The sequence below is a fragment of the Talpa occidentalis genome, unplaced genomic scaffold (genome assembly GCF_014898055.3).
Source record: "Talpa occidentalis isolate TD23 unplaced genomic scaffold, MPIMG_talOcc4v2.1 talOcc4.10, whole genome shotgun sequence".
NCBI lineage: Eukaryota > Metazoa > Chordata > Mammalia > Eulipotyphla > Talpidae > Talpa > Talpa occidentalis.
The window spans coordinates 8,233,571-8,248,401 of NW_023600993.1; the positions used below are offsets into that span (position 1 = coordinate 8,233,571).

The 14,831-nt window shown below is 52.9% G+C and overlaps 1 protein-coding gene across 1 annotated transcript in view; it reads left to right on the forward strand.

The window, feature by feature from the left end:
* NUP210 (nucleoporin 210) overlaps positions 1 to 14,831 on the forward strand; it is an 86,584-nt gene that overhangs the window by 52,516 nt on the left and 19,237 nt on the right. The window contains exons 17-24 of the mRNA XM_037523765.2: positions 1,045 to 1,237; positions 1,724 to 1,830; positions 3,497 to 3,601; positions 3,687 to 3,788; positions 12,023 to 12,151; positions 13,185 to 13,312; positions 13,408 to 13,543; positions 14,729 to 14,791. Of these exons, the coding sequence (XP_037379662.1) occupies positions 1,045 to 1,237; positions 1,724 to 1,830; positions 3,497 to 3,601; positions 3,687 to 3,788; positions 12,023 to 12,151; positions 13,185 to 13,312; positions 13,408 to 13,543; positions 14,729 to 14,791 (963 nt within the window). The remainder of the gene's footprint in view (positions 1 to 1,044; positions 1,238 to 1,723; positions 1,831 to 3,496; positions 3,602 to 3,686; positions 3,789 to 12,022; positions 12,152 to 13,184; positions 13,313 to 13,407; positions 13,544 to 14,728; positions 14,792 to 14,831) is intronic.

Genomic DNA, 14,831 nt, shown 5'->3' on the forward strand with positions numbered 1-14,831 from the left:
CACATTTCACTGGCCTGAGCAAGTCACATGATCACTCCTGGCTGCAAGGGCCAGAGATGTCCAGCCCCTCCTCTTGGCCCTGTGCCTGGTGGAGACCTGGACACATTTCTGAGCACTACTAACAAGGGCCCAGTACCCGCTTGACCATTAATTACAACGAGCCAGGCTTTTAAAATGATCGCCCCTGACCTTTACTGAAGACAGCCTTAGGAAGTGGTTTCCGTCGCGATTCCTACCTCACACTTGAGCTCTGGGACATCAGCAGCTCTTCGGTGGTAAGAGGTGGAGCTGGGATTTGAGTCCAGGCTGTGAGACCCAGGTGTCTGTGTGCTTGGGGTTCCCTGCTTCGCCACCTACTCCGTCTGTCCCCATGCCATTCAGTCAGGGAGGGAAGTGGGGAACAGTGTCTGGGAGGAGTGAGGCTGGGCGGGTGCTGGTCTAGGGCCAGACTTGCCAGGGGAGCAAGGAGGCAGTGGAGTTGAGGGAGGAGCCACTCAGCTGACACATCACCTCTGATCTGTTCCTCCTCACACCCCTGGGCCTCTGCTTCCCACCCTTACTAGGGGCATGACAGCTCCCACCTCACTGGGATCTTTAATGATCAAGTGAGAACTCGGCTCCAAAAGGAGCAAGTTCAATGGCTCCAGGACATCTTATGGACTGCAGATGGCATTCCTGTTAACTCACTGGGGGAGCCATCCTGGAGGGGTTGAGGTGTTCATGGGGTGGGGAGGAGAACTGGATTTGAGCGAGTGAGACAGAAAGGAGAGCAGCCTGTCTGGAGTGGGGCAGGAGAGAGATGTTGGATAGGGTCTTCCAGTCTTGGCACTGTTGACTCTTGGGACTGTCCTGTGCACTGCCCATGCAGGACGCCTGCTGATAAGCTGGGCTGTGGCAGTGGTCAGGTCATACCTTACCCCATCCCCTCCCCAGTCCCCTCATGAGCCCACAAGGCAGCTGGCCAGGTTTGGGGTGCACTGTGTGGTCCGGAGCGACTGTCTTTCATCCTGGGTGTGACCTGGGCACTGGCCTTGACTTTTTCAGGTGCCGGTCTCCAGCCACCGCAACCCCCTGCTGGACCTGGCTGCCTATGACCAGCAGGGCCGCAGATTTGACAACTTCAGCTCTCTGAGCATCCAGTGGGAGTCCACCAGGCCACTGTTGGCTAGCATTGAAGTTGACCTACCTATGCAGCTGGTGTCCCAAGATGACGGGAGCGGCCAAAAGAAGTTGCATGGTGAGCTGGGGTGGCCACGCCATTGCTTCAGGGCAGAGGACAGAGCAACAAAACCTCAGGCAGATAAGAGGGGTGCTGAGGAAGGCTGATATGGTTGGAAGCTGTTATCCGGGACTCCCCTTAATTGGAATTAAAACTTAGGGAACACTAGGGTAGGAACTGGAGCCCCTGTTTCAGAGGTGGGGAGATGCTGCAGGAAAGCCTCAAACCCTGAGTTAAACAACAGGGCAGTTTGGCTCCAGGACCTGAGCTCTGCTGCCTACTGCCTCGTCCTACCCCAGCCAGAAGTCTAGAGCTTCTCCAGCTCTCTAAGCTGCCCTTGAAACTGCCCCAGCGCCTGTGCATGGAAAGTCCGTGCAGTTTGAACACACTCAGTAGTCTGTTTAGGACTGTGTTAGAGTTAATAGTACAAATTGGTGGGGGTGGGGCTTCCCGGGCCTCAGTGGGGCAGAAACCTAACAGGCACTTCTCTCTTCCTGGACTCAGGTTTGCAGGCCATTTCAGTCCATGAGGCCTCAGGAGCCACCGCTGTCTCCGCCACCGCCACCAGCTACCAGCAGTCCCACCTGGGCGCAGCCGGGGTGAAACAGCCGGTACCTTCCGGTCCCAGCGTGGGAGGGTCCTGTGTCCCCATGTCCTGAGCCCTGTTCACACCTCGCCCCCCAGTTGGGGACCACCACGCAGGGCTCTGTGACTGTCTCCCCACCTGCACGCTCTGCACTCAGGCGCCTGGAGGCATTGGACTAGGAGGCAGGCTGGTCCTACACCCTCTCAGCTCTTGTTTACGCCTTTGGGGTTTCTTGGTCTCCAAGATGAAGCCACCCTCATTGTCAACTGGGGCTGGCCCATCCAGCTCCTTCTCGCCCCACCCCCTGACTTACGGACCCCGCCAGACCAGACCAGGTGGTCCAGGCCGCCATGACTTTGAGTACACAGTTTCTGCCATATGGAATGCGTCCCTTCCCTCCCTTACTTTTCCTGTGGGTTGGCCTCCATCCTTTTAGTCCCAGCCTCCAGGTCAGCTCCTCTGCACTTGGTCCCGGGCCCTAGCACAGAGTAACTGCTTCTCCAGGGCTCAGAACCCCTTGAGCGCCCCACTCGCTGGGCACAGACCCCTGCGCACATGTACACAGGACTCCCCCATCTGCACACATGGACCGTGCCCCCATCTCGGTGTCTCACTACCCCAGGCAGAGGCATGCTCGTGGGTGGCAAATGGGTATATTTGAGGTGGGAGGGAGAGGGATCCCCAGGAGAGTCCTGCCCAGATGTGCCCACCCCAGTGTAGATTTTGACTAGCAGGGAGACAGCAGGTGACAGCTGGAAAGGGATGGTGGGGCTGGAATGTGGGGGGCCCTAAATGCCAAGATGAGGGCCTTGAATTGTCACCTGGGGAGTGGGGAGCAGCGCTGAGGGAGTTGGCCTTGAGGGAGGTGGCCTCGGAAGTGACACCTGCACCTGGCCCTGAAGGTGGGGCCTTGGTTCCCACAGCACCAGGAGGCCTCTGGCTCATGGGTGGCCTGATGGGCCTCCCCGCTGGGTGGGAACACCCCGACAAGTGCCCCTGAACAATCCACTTTTTGCCCTATGTCGTTCTCTTTGTTGCCCTCATGCCTTCACTTCCCTTCTCACCAGAGAGTCCTCCTGGGAGCCCCTGCGCCTGTCATACCCTTTCATTGCCCACACCAGCCCGCACCTGTTATCATTCATTCTTCTTTTCAATCCTTGCATTGGCATATCATCTCCCTGAGGGCAGGTTGCTCTGCCCCCTCGGCCTCACTCAGGCTGGGCCCAGCCGTGTGGGTTCTGCAGCCACCTAGAGTAACAGGTGGCAGGAACCGGCTGCTGAAATAAGCACAGCTGAGGGAGTGAGGGCCCCGCTTGTCCTCCAGGAGCCGCCCAGATGCTGCCTCTGCAGTGACCCCCATGCCCAGGCCGCTTGGGCCCTTAGTCAATTGCTGTGTGCCCCCCAAGAGCCCCTGCTTTCCAGGGCTCTCCGGGGGTGGTCTGCGTGTTCCAGCCCAGCAGGTGGGAGGGTCGCAGTCACCCTGACAGGCTGGGGAGATGTCTCAAAGGGGTGTGACCTGCCGGCTGCGCTAGAAGCACAGATCGTTTGCTTGGGGGTGCAGGCTTATGTTCCAGACAGAACCACTGCCCTGGGGCGAGGCCAGGACCTGGGGCCTAGGGTCCTGCTCTTCCCAGAGCGGGGATGGGGTCCTGTTGCCTCCTGACTCTGACGACGCTGGCCTCGCCTTTTAGCACGACCCCCTCGCACCTGTGTCAGCCTCCATAGAGCTCATCCTGGTGGAGGACGTGCGGGTGAGTCCAGAAGAGGTGACCATCTACAACCACCCGAGTGTGCAGGTACAGCCCTTCCTGCCTCCTTGCTGCCCCCAGACCACGTGCGGGAGGGACCCAGCCTCTGACGCCAGCCCACCCCTCCTCACAGGCAGAGCTGCACATCAGAGAAGGCTCTGGCTACTTCTTCCTCAACTCCAGCTCTGCAGACGTCGTGAAGGTGACCTACCAGGAGGCCAGGGGTGTCGCCGTGGTGAGTCCCCTTGTTCCTTTTACTTACTCCTCCAGGTGGCCCCTTGGCTCACTGCTTGATTTTTCCAGAGCTGACACTCGTCTCATCAGCTGCAACCTGCAAGGGTCTTTGATTCTCTGATTCATTGTTACTGAAACTTGAATCATTCACTTGCTACCTTTGTGAGTTTTATTCCATATCCACAAACTGCCCACACTATTAGCTAATGGTTTCCTTTCCGTCAGTCTTTTAATTTTTAATTAAGAGTAAAATATTATTACATAAGCATCACCATAATAACCATAAAGAAAATTGCATTTAAAGTATATATCAGTCTTTTCTGTTTTTTCCACATTCCTTTCTGAACCCTCTCCCTAGTCTGGCAAATACTAATTTGGCCATGTGCATGGTATGGAAGTGTTTAGTGTTCCACGTTCTTCAGGGATTTTATCCTAAGTTCTCCCTGTAGGCTGGCTGATTATATTTATGCTGTCATTTGTACTTAGTCCCTTTCTCCTTGCAGAATATTCAAGTTGTTTAAATCTTTTTTAATAACCCTGTTGTTATAGCAAAGAGTAAAAACAAAACAAAAAAAACACCCAATATTCTAAGGTTATGAGTTGTTATGCAGTCATGAAAACTGAACTGTGTTTAAGAGGAAACTCACCCGATTGTCAAGCCACTACCATAGGCGCAAACACAGGCAGCCAAAACCAGAGGTAGTGACGCCAAGCCTGTCACTAAACTGCAGCTGTGCATTGGCCTTGGATGTGCTGGGCCCAAAACCCACTTTTACTTGGTGAAGGGCACTTACCACGTGTCCAGGGTAAAATGACAGCCGCACCGGCACCAGATGAGCCTCGTCCCAGATTTGAAAGAGACCTGGGTAGATCCATTGTGTGGTGGGGATCCCGAAGGTGCAGCAAGGGGGTGCAACTTCACCTCCCCCACCCCGATCACAAGCCATCCCACGGTCCTGATGCTTGTGTTGGCCTCTGACATTGCCTTGTTCATGTGGCCGGCAAGTCCTCGCAGGCTAGCAACCATGTGAAACAGACTCCCCTAATTCCAGGAACGTCTGAAGTCAGAATTAACCTTCACAGAGACCTAGTCTCAGAGTCCTTTTCTAGAAACAGTAAGGTGCCTTGCCTGCGGTTGTGCGCTGGGTTTGCAGCATAGCCCAAAATCCCGGAGAATGTCACCTCACTCTACAGGGTTTTTCAGTCTTAACAACCCCTTCAGGCGCATTCCTCTGACTTTGAATCCACTGCCTATCTTGACACGGGGTGAGACAGGTAAAGTAAATGAGGGAAACAATCAAGAAGTGTGGAACATACCTGGAAGTGCAAGCTAAATAGCATCTGCCTCTTAGCCTCATTGTGGAGCATTCTAGGAAGTGGTGTGGACTATGGCAAACTGGAGAATACAGGCCATGTCTAAGGGACAGCCACTATACACATCTTGCTGACTTGTGTTAATTTTAATAACACTTTTATTGAGGTTTAATTCATATACCATACAACTCATCCACTTAAACAGTACAATTCAATGGATTTTAGTGTATTAATAGGTATGTACAACTATCATCTTGGTCAGTTTGAGTATTTTTATCACCTCAAAAGAATACCCAAGCAGCACTTCCTCTGCCCACCTGTGACTATGCAGGTGCTTCTTTTCACAAACTCTCCTCTGCAGGGCAGCAGCCTTCCTGCCTGCCCGTGACCTGTACCATGCTGGAACTTCCCTTCACTGACCTCCCTCAGTGGAGGCCGCTGTCCTCAAGGCTGGCCACCTGCAATCACGCAGGCCTCTCTTAGCAGCTCTTCCTGCCCACTTGTGTCTATGCAAGTGTCTTTAACTGTTTTATCCTTTCCCTAATAAACCTGGCCTTTAAATATAAAAAAAAAAAAAATACCCAGACACATTAGCTATCACCTTCCTTTTCTTACACACACACACACACACACACACAGAGATAATTGGATTTTGTTAAATGCTTTTCTTTTGTCTCTCTCTTTTTTTTTTTTTTTTTGGTGGGACCCTCGCCAGTGGCCCAGGATCGAACTGGCGCTGCAGAGGCTGCGGGCAGCCTCGCAACCCAGCACTCAACCGCTGCGCCACCAGGGGAGGCCCTTTTCTTGTGTCTCTTTAAACAATCTTGATTTTTTTGTTATTCTATTGATTTATTACATTAATTGTCTTCAGATTTTAAACCAACCTAACTGTCCTGGGATATATGCTGTCTGGTTAATTATGCTTATATATAGCTGAATTCAGTTGACTAGTGTTTTGTTGAGAAGTTTATGTACGTATTCACAGGAGATGATGTAGTGTTCATTTAGGAGATGTCTACCTGGCATGGGGTATCAGGGTAACATCAGTCTCACAGGATGACTTGGATATATCCCCTCTTCTTCTCAATTTTGGAAGTGTTTGTGCAGAATTGGTAACAATTACTCTTCACTGTTTGGTAGACTTAATCAAAGAAGCCTTCTGAAATGTGCTCTCTCGTGGGGAGTTCGCTGATTACTGATTCAGCCTCTCCTCTAGTACAGATCTAGTCAGCTTGTCTGTTTCATTTTGATTCAGTGTTGGTAGTCTGTGTCTTTTTAGGACAATTCAAACCTTTTTAGGTTTTGTCACTTTTTTGGACATCTTTTACATTCCTCAGTGGTCGACCTTGGTCCTTAGCCTGTGTGTGTGGAGGGTGCTTTCTTGCAGTGTCACCCATGAGTGAAGGGTAAGGAAGTGTCTCCACAGGCCTGTTCTCAGGGGCAGACTGGCGGATGATGGGTCCGCTTGGGTTTGTCACCATAAATCAGAGCAAGAAAAACCCACCCCTCGGAGATTTCTTGACCTACTAAACATAGAGCTTCCATATGATCCAGCAATTCCACTCTTAGGTATTTACCCAAAGGACACAGAAACATCAATTCCAAAGAGCACCTGCACCCCTATGTTTATAGCAGCACTGTTTACAATAGCTAAGCTTTGGAAACAGCCCAAATGCCCAAAAATAGATGACTTGATCGAGAAGATGTGGTACATATACACCATGGACTATTACTCAGCATTCAAAAAAGATAAACACATGCAATTTGCAGCAACATGGATGGCGCTGGAAGGGATCGTGCTCAGCAAAATAAGCCAGAAAGAAAAATACCGGATGGTCTCGCTCATAGCAGGAATCTAGAAAACTTAAATAAGGGACCAGGAAAAAGAATAACTATAAGAAAGAAAATATCAAAATCAACAAACAACTATGAACCAGAGACACTCTATGGGTGGTGGGGGCAGGGAAAGGAGGGCTTGGGGTCAAAATAAGGGGGTTATAATTGTAAGGGGAATATAAAAATAAAATTTAAATAATAAAAAAAAGAAAAAAAAAAAGAAAACCCACCCCTCAGCACCTGGGAACATGTGTTGTGAAAGGTGGCTTGAGGGCTGCCAGGGCCTGAGATTATAGGAAATGCCTGAGTATGTTTATTTCCTTTACAAAAAGAGGAGTAATTCTCTGGCCACCTCTCCTGCCATGTAAATGAGTCATCACTGTCAAGTCCTTCACATCAGGAGGAAGACTTCGAATCGTGGCTAGTCCCGCCTGCTGAATTAGTTTTAAGCCTGTTTGCTTTACCTTTAGAGATCAGAACCAACTCCCCAGTTATCAAGAATAGGGGCATTTCGGATTAAGAAAAAATGTATATGGGGGCCTCCCAGGTGGCGCAGCGGTTGAGCGCTGGGTTGTGAGGCTGCCCGCGGCCTCTGCAGCACCGGTTCGATCCCCGGCTGCTCCCCGGCCACCAGAGGAGGGTCCCACATGGCGCGCAGACCTCTCCTGCCGCCCGCTGCTCCCCTCAGCAGTGTACTTCGGTCCTTCTGCCTGCTCTGCTCCCCGCTCTGGCTCTGGTGAATTCTCTCACCCTCCCGCGCTTCTGACTGTACCCAGTGCTTGTATAAACAAACAAGCAAACAAACAAACAAACAAATAAATAAATAAAAACATGCCTCTATTAAAAAAAAAAATATTAAAAAAAAAATTAAAAAAAAAAAAGAAAAAATGTGTATGGTGCCAACGACCCTTGGGAGCCTTTGGCCCACATGTCCCTCTGGTCCTACATTTTGACTAAGCCCTGAGGGCAGACCAGTGGCCAGAAATAGACCTTCCCTCCAAGGATAAGCACACCTGAGGGCTGCGGTGACGTGGCTGCCCTATGGGTATGGAGCATGCCTGATCTGCTGCACCCGTGCCTTGACCGCTGGGGTCTCTGCTGCCCTCACCCAGGGCCCCCACAGAGAGCCTTGCTGTTCCAGGTGGAAGTCAGGTTCTTTCCTATTCGCTTCTTCGTGACCTGCAGGAGGAATTTTTCATGGAGCGTTGACAATCTGTGATAAGTCCTAGCAGCTTCTCTCACATGGTGGTTTCTGAAGGACATTTACACATTTCTTTGGCATTTTCCAGCTGCTAATTAGCAGCATTCTCATTTCCCTTAATCAGAGAGACAAGAAAGCCCACAACAGTTGTTCAATTAGCGCATAGAAAATGTTTCTTTCCTTCCTATTGATGCAGGTTCGGGATGCGTGAGTGGCTCGCGGGTGTGTTTCGTGCCCACGTATCTAGACGGGGGCTGTGGCTGGCGCTGGGCCATCCTGCCCACACGGTGCACCAAGGGCAGCACTTGGTTCTGCTCACAGCCCCTGGCACAGCAGAGGTGTCATTACATCTTTCAGTGCACGTAGTGATTGCCTGATTTAAACTTAGGGTTCCTTTCTGCTCACCAAGTCTTTACATGTCAAAATCAGTCCTCCAGGCAGACCCAGTGAAGCAGAGAGGAGCAGAGAGGAGGAAACCTCTGTGTGCTGGGCCCCTCACCCACCGCTCAAGTGCTCACTAGGCAAAGATCAGGTCCAGGTGCAGATCTGGGCTCTGGGGTTCAGCTCTTAGCAAATCAGATGGAGGCTTTGCTGGCAGGAGCCCAGGCTGCTTCTCTTCACCTCCTCGGCCTGTGAGGGGGATCCATTCATGGTGACACTATCCCTCCAGGGTGGCACATGAGCAAGGGCATCTCCTTGAGATGAGGTAGGGTGCAGCAGTAGCTTGAGATGAGTTGTGCAGGACACAACTCAGGTGTGTCCTGTTTCCGCTGGGAATGACCAGTGGGCAGAGGTGTCTGTCCAGCCCTGGCCCTGCAGGAGGTCTCAGGGCTGGCTGGGCCCCTGGATACAGTTTCATCCACATCCCAGCACTTCTCAGGGCCTATGATTTTTGTGTAATCTTAACCCCCTAGACCTTGGGGGCACCTAGTTGGGGGTTAACCCTCTCTCCTGGCACAGCCTGGCTGCCATGTGACATTGATGAGCACGCTCTAGGGCACAGGAGCTGATGGTGTCGGTGGCATTCGGAAATATCTGTAGGGTCTTTGCTCTTCTGCAGATGCCACCTATCCAGAGACAAGTGTGATGGGGCCCGGGGGATCAAGGCGCTGAGATGGTGCCAGCAAAACCTCAGGGCTGGCAGGTGTGAGTGGATGTCATGGCTTGAACCAGCTGGAAAGCAGAGCTGCCTCTGGATCTGTATACAGCCTCTTAACGAGCAATAATGCATTCACCGTCTCCCGGGAGATGACAGGTCTCCCCCTGGGCTCAGGACTCACAAACATTCTCAGGTGGCACCTTCCACACTTAGAGATTAAACTTTCCTCCAGGTGTGGCCCCCACCACCTCTCCTTTAGTGACATTCATTCTGTGTGTCAGTCAAGGAGCAGGTGGGTCCAAAAGTGGCTGATGCAGAGCGGGGTGACAGACACACCTGCTGTGGGGGCCAGGTCCACCTTGCCTCCAGCTGCTGGCAGGTCCCCTCGTGTCAAGTATCATTTTTTTCTTAGAGTAGCCTGGCGAGTGCCCCCAAGGCCTCGTGTGAGTGAAGTGGTCTGTGCCGTGTGTGCGACTGGTGGGTGGGACCATGCAGCCTGGGTTACCTGGTGGAGGCCGCCCTCCGCTTTTGTCCTCCTGAAGGTGATGACATCCAGCCTCCGAGAGATCAAGTGGAAGAGGAATTGATTTCCCTGTCACCATTTTATGTCTTGTTTGAAATGTGCAGAGTGGTCCTTTTGGGGGGTGGGAGGAGAAGCTTTTCCTTGCTCCCTGTGTGGCTCCTCAGCTGTCTGTGTACCTGTGGTTTCTTAGCAATATGACGAGCGTGCCAGCCCCCGACAGCATTAACTTGCAGGGGGATCCGCTCAGAGCCTTGACCGTGTTCTCAAAGAAACTCACTTCTCTCTGTATGTTGTAAATGAGTCCTTTCTGAGGGGAATGTAATAAAGGAGGTAACTCATCCTCAGCAAAAGTAGAGACTTGCCACCTCCAGGGGCCTACCACCAGGGCCCCTTCAGCACAGGCTGGTGTGGTGATGGCTCAGGTTCTACAGCACAAGTGTGAGCCCCACCCGAGGAGCTCTCTCAGGCCAGTCCAAGCCATTGTGTGCAATCACCGGGCACTTCACCTGCGTGACGGTGTCCTGGAGTTGGTGATTGCAGAGCTTGCAGCCTGGCCAAGCGCACCAGCCCTCCCTGCTGCCAGCTAACTGTGGACTCGGGCCTGACTCAGCTCTGGCCTTTTCCTGCCAACCCCTGGCACCTCCTTTGGCCAGCAGTTCCACTCTGGTTTCTGGAAGCATCAGCTCTGGGAAGTGGCAGAGTGTGGTAGAAGGACCCCTAAACTGGGAGGTTGGTTCCTGGGTTCTCTGCCCAGGTAGCCCTTCAGGGCTGTGTTCCCATTCTGCATGGGCCTCAGTTTCTCATACTGAATGGGAGTGGACCAGAGTCAGTGCTTCCCGGATAGATGAGGAGACATAGGGCTTGCAGGCTGCTTTTACCTAAATTTCTAAATCTTAGCAAAGCTAAAGGGAAAGCCAAACACCATTCCTTTACATTAACTGGAGCAACTCAGAGCTGTGACCTTGGATCTTGATCCACCTGAGACACACTAATTGGGTGCACGGTGGGATAGCAACATTCTGAGTTCAGAGGGGCCAAGGAACCCAGCTCCTCCAGAAACAGAGAAGACTTCCCTGGGGGAAGACACAACTGGGCCTGAAGGAGGACTTGGAGCTGGCAGGTGGAGCCGGGAAGAGCCCCAGCTCTCCAGGGTGTCCTGCGCGGCCCTGCGCCCGGCAGGTGGGTGAGCATGTGCCGTGGGCGGAGGGGCAGTGTGACACGGCGTGCCAGGTAGGCGGGGCTCTCAGGCATGTCAGAGGTTGGGACTCATTTTCGGGGGCAGCCACTGAAGGTTTTCACCTGGATATGATGGTTGCTGTCTTAGGGTCACAAGCCTGGTGCTTTTTGATTGAGTCTTGATACTGAAATTCTATCTTTGCAAACACCAAACGTGGGCTCCCAAAACACTGTAAGGCAGCTAAGCCAGGGCCAGAGGTGGAGCCACCACACTGAGCTCGCCCACCAGCTCCGTGACAGCCTCTGCTGGTCCAGCTTCTCTGATCACCCCCTGAAATGACACACCTGCACAGTAGGACAAAAGCGGTGACTCTGTCCTCTGTAGACATTACCCGAGAGAGTGACTGTGGTACAGTTTGTGGGGAGAGTATGTTCTGAAAGTGGGGCCCCTGGAAGGGAACAGAGAAAAGGGTTTGAAAGGGAGACTGATGGCAGATTGAGGATGAAAGACTGGGAAACAGCAGCTCCGCTGTGCTCCTCCGCTCAGAACCTTTTAGGAGGCTTCTGCTTCTGCTGGGGTTGTGGAGATGACTGAGTCTCAGAGAGCTTACACTTAAGTCTGAGGTGGCCTCTGCAGCGTGTTCCAGGTTCTCTGGGCCTGTGAGTACTGGTGGGAACTTGTGACGAGGCCCCCCCTTTGGAAAGCACCTGTCTCATGCTCTGCCAGCCCTAACTTGTGGCTCCACATGAGACCCCGTAGGACACTCTGTTCTGGGAGCTGCCTGGGTGGTAGCCTGCACAGGGGTATGGAACCCTGGGTTTGAATCCTCACTCCCCCTCCAAGTTGCTGTGTGGCCCTGGCTATTGGCTGCCCCCCTTTGAACAGCTTCCATGTTCTTCTCTTTGTGAAATGGATGACATGGAAATACCTGGTCTCTCAGCACTCACTGGCTGGTGGTGGGGGCTCAATGATGGGGGTGGGCAGGGGCACTTGTGAGCACAGGCACAGGCCTGGAGATCTCTGGGAGGGGGTGTCCAACTGGCGACTGCACAGGTGCGTGACCCTGCCCACCTCCAACCCCGCAGATACACCCTCTGCTCCCGGGGACGTCGACCATCATGATCCATGACCTGTGCCTGGCTTTCCCAGCCCCTGCAAAGGCAAATGTTTTCGTCTCAGATATCCAGGAGCTGTACGTTCGCGTGGTTGACAAGGTCAGTGCCGGCTTCCTCACAGGGCTCCCTCCACTGACTTGCAGAAACCAGGAAAGTGGTGATAGTGGGAGATATTCTTCTTGAGCCCTTTGCCTTTTCTCCTGGTTTGTGAATCCCTCCAGCTCCTGCCCCAGTTGCTGTGTGCCTCAGCTGGCAGAGTTCTCACCTCTGTCAGAGGATGCAGAGCAGCAGAGCAACCTCTGAGGTTGTGCTTCTCCATCCCGGTTGGTGATCTCAGCTCCAAATCCCACCTGAAGTTGTCTCCAAATAGGGCCTGACTTAGGATTCTGTCCCCTAGCTCCTGAGGCTTTCTCACCAACCAGCACACACCTCACTGAACAAGAATTTATAGTGTGGAGGGTTTGGATTCTTGGAAATCTCAGTGGCAAGTAAAACTCACAAATGCCAAATGCTATTGCAAAATTTGTAATAGATATAGTAGAATAAATAGGTAACGTTATTCTCTGGTATCTGAAGCAGCTGAAGCTGGCTTTCAGGCATTTGCTGTCCATGTGCTATTTTCCCAGGCAGGTGAATGGTACCCACTGAAGCTGGGCTCCTACCCTCCCCGCTCAGGGGGCACTGGGAGTGTATCTCTCCCGAGGTGCCCAGTCAGTGAGAGACTTTCTGGGTCGTGAAACTGGCAAACAGTCTCTATAGTCTTCAAAAAGGATTTATATGCATTTCAAAGAGGGGCAAAAGAGACTATGTACATTTCAAAGAGGGAAACTGGATTTCTAAAATAAGTGCTCTAAGAATAAGGTTAGGTGGGGAATTTCTTCCCTTATTTTCAACTGAAAAGTTAAACCTCTCTTCAGATTGGTATGGCTGGCATGTGACATACTAGCTCAGGCTGCTGGTCCTGTGTATAGTAAGCACTGAGCTGATTTTCCTTTGTTGCTCCATCAGCCACCTGGTGGTCAGCGCACCTGAGCCATCCTTGCTCCCAGGTTTGAGGTTGGTGGTACTTTCCCCAGAAAGCCTAGGGTGCCACAGGTGGTAGAGCCCCACATCTCTGTCCCCAACATTGTAGGTGGAGATTGGGAAGACAGTCAAGGCCTATGTCCGGGTGCTGGACCTCCACAAGAAGCCTTTCCTGGCCAAATACTTTGCCTTCATGGACTTGAAGCTCCGAGCCGCCTCCCAGATCGTCACATTGGTGTGAGTTTTCCCAGGGGTAGGAGGGAGGCATCTTGGGGACAGGTCCGACTTGTCTATCTTTGGGGGAGACGTCCCAACCTTCCCCTTTGTTCTAGGGCCCTGGACGAGGCCCTGGACAACTACACTGCCACCTTCCGTGTCCACGGTGTGAGCATTGGCCAGACCAGTCTCACTGCGACCGTGACTGATAAAGCTGGACAGAGGATCAACTCAGCCCCGCAGCAGATCGAGGTAAAGCTGTTTCTCTTCACACCACCAGGGTCTGCTCAGTCCCTTGTCACAGCCAGGGTGGGGCAGCATGTCTTTTTGTGGAAGTTTAGGGTGCCAGGAACAGTCAGGAAGCTGCCACTGCTGTGGAGAGACCCTATTCAGTCTGTGCTTCGTGGTGTCCTCTGACTACAGGGGAGCCTTCATTAGCCCCAGAGTCTGGGGGGTGGGGGGCGATAAACATACGTGCATGATGTGACATGGAGAAGGGAGTGACTTGTCACGTCCAGGGAGTAGCAAACACTTTTTCTTGCCAGAAAGCCATGAGTAGGTAGAGGCTGCAGTCAGTTTGGGCTCAGCGTGGAAGCACTTCAGTGGCCCCTGGACTTAGCACAGGCCCTTAGGAGCCCCAGAGCGAACAGTCCTGCAGGAGGCAAGCTCTGTGGTCTCTGACAGCTCAGTGTGTGACCTGGGCTGTCTCATGGCATTAGGTTGTGATGGCAGCCCCATGGGGCAAGGCAGCTGTGGCCAAGAAATCATATCAAGCTCATCTTTTAGGACAGCATCAAGCCGGCTCCTGCCGGCATACTCTCAGGATCTGGGTGCCACTGGGCCTGGTGGGCATATGTCTTCTGAAGCCAGTGGATGTGGTCGGTGCCTCTAGGTGGCGCTGCACCTCTGCCTGTTAGTAGCCGGCCCTGCGCAGATTGACCTGCACGCCAGGAGCAGCCCCTGAGCCCAGCGACCAGCGCACGTTCGCTCACCCTGCAAGCTCCCCTAGGCCCCTGCCCATCAGGGAGGACGGGGATGCAGAAGAAGGCACTAGGGCTCTGCCCTGCTGCAGAGAGGGAGGCTTCCCTGTTCCTGCCCCACAGCTTCTCCTTCCTCGTTGGAAAAGATGTGAGGGCCTTGAGGTCAGGCGGTTTGTCAATAGACATCTGGAGAAATCTGGAGAAAGAGGCAACCTTCTAAAGAGGAGTGGGGAAATCTCGGTGGCAGGGGGCTCTGAACCCAGACACACTGCAGAATTCCGTTAGAGCAGCTTGCAGGCCGCCACCTGGCCCTGCAGGTTGGGGTGGGCTGGGGAATGTGCATTTCTGATGGTGGGGTGAGATCCTGCGGGGGCCACTCCGTCCCTCTTCACAGAGGAAGGAAGGGTAAGATGTTCGTGTGAACTACATCTTAATTCTCTCATCTCCCCACATCCAGGTCTTTCCCCCATTTAGATTGATACCCAGGAAGGTGGTGCTGATTATCGGGGCCACTATGCAGGTAGGTGCCAAAGCTGCACCCTCCCCCTCTGCGGCCTGCC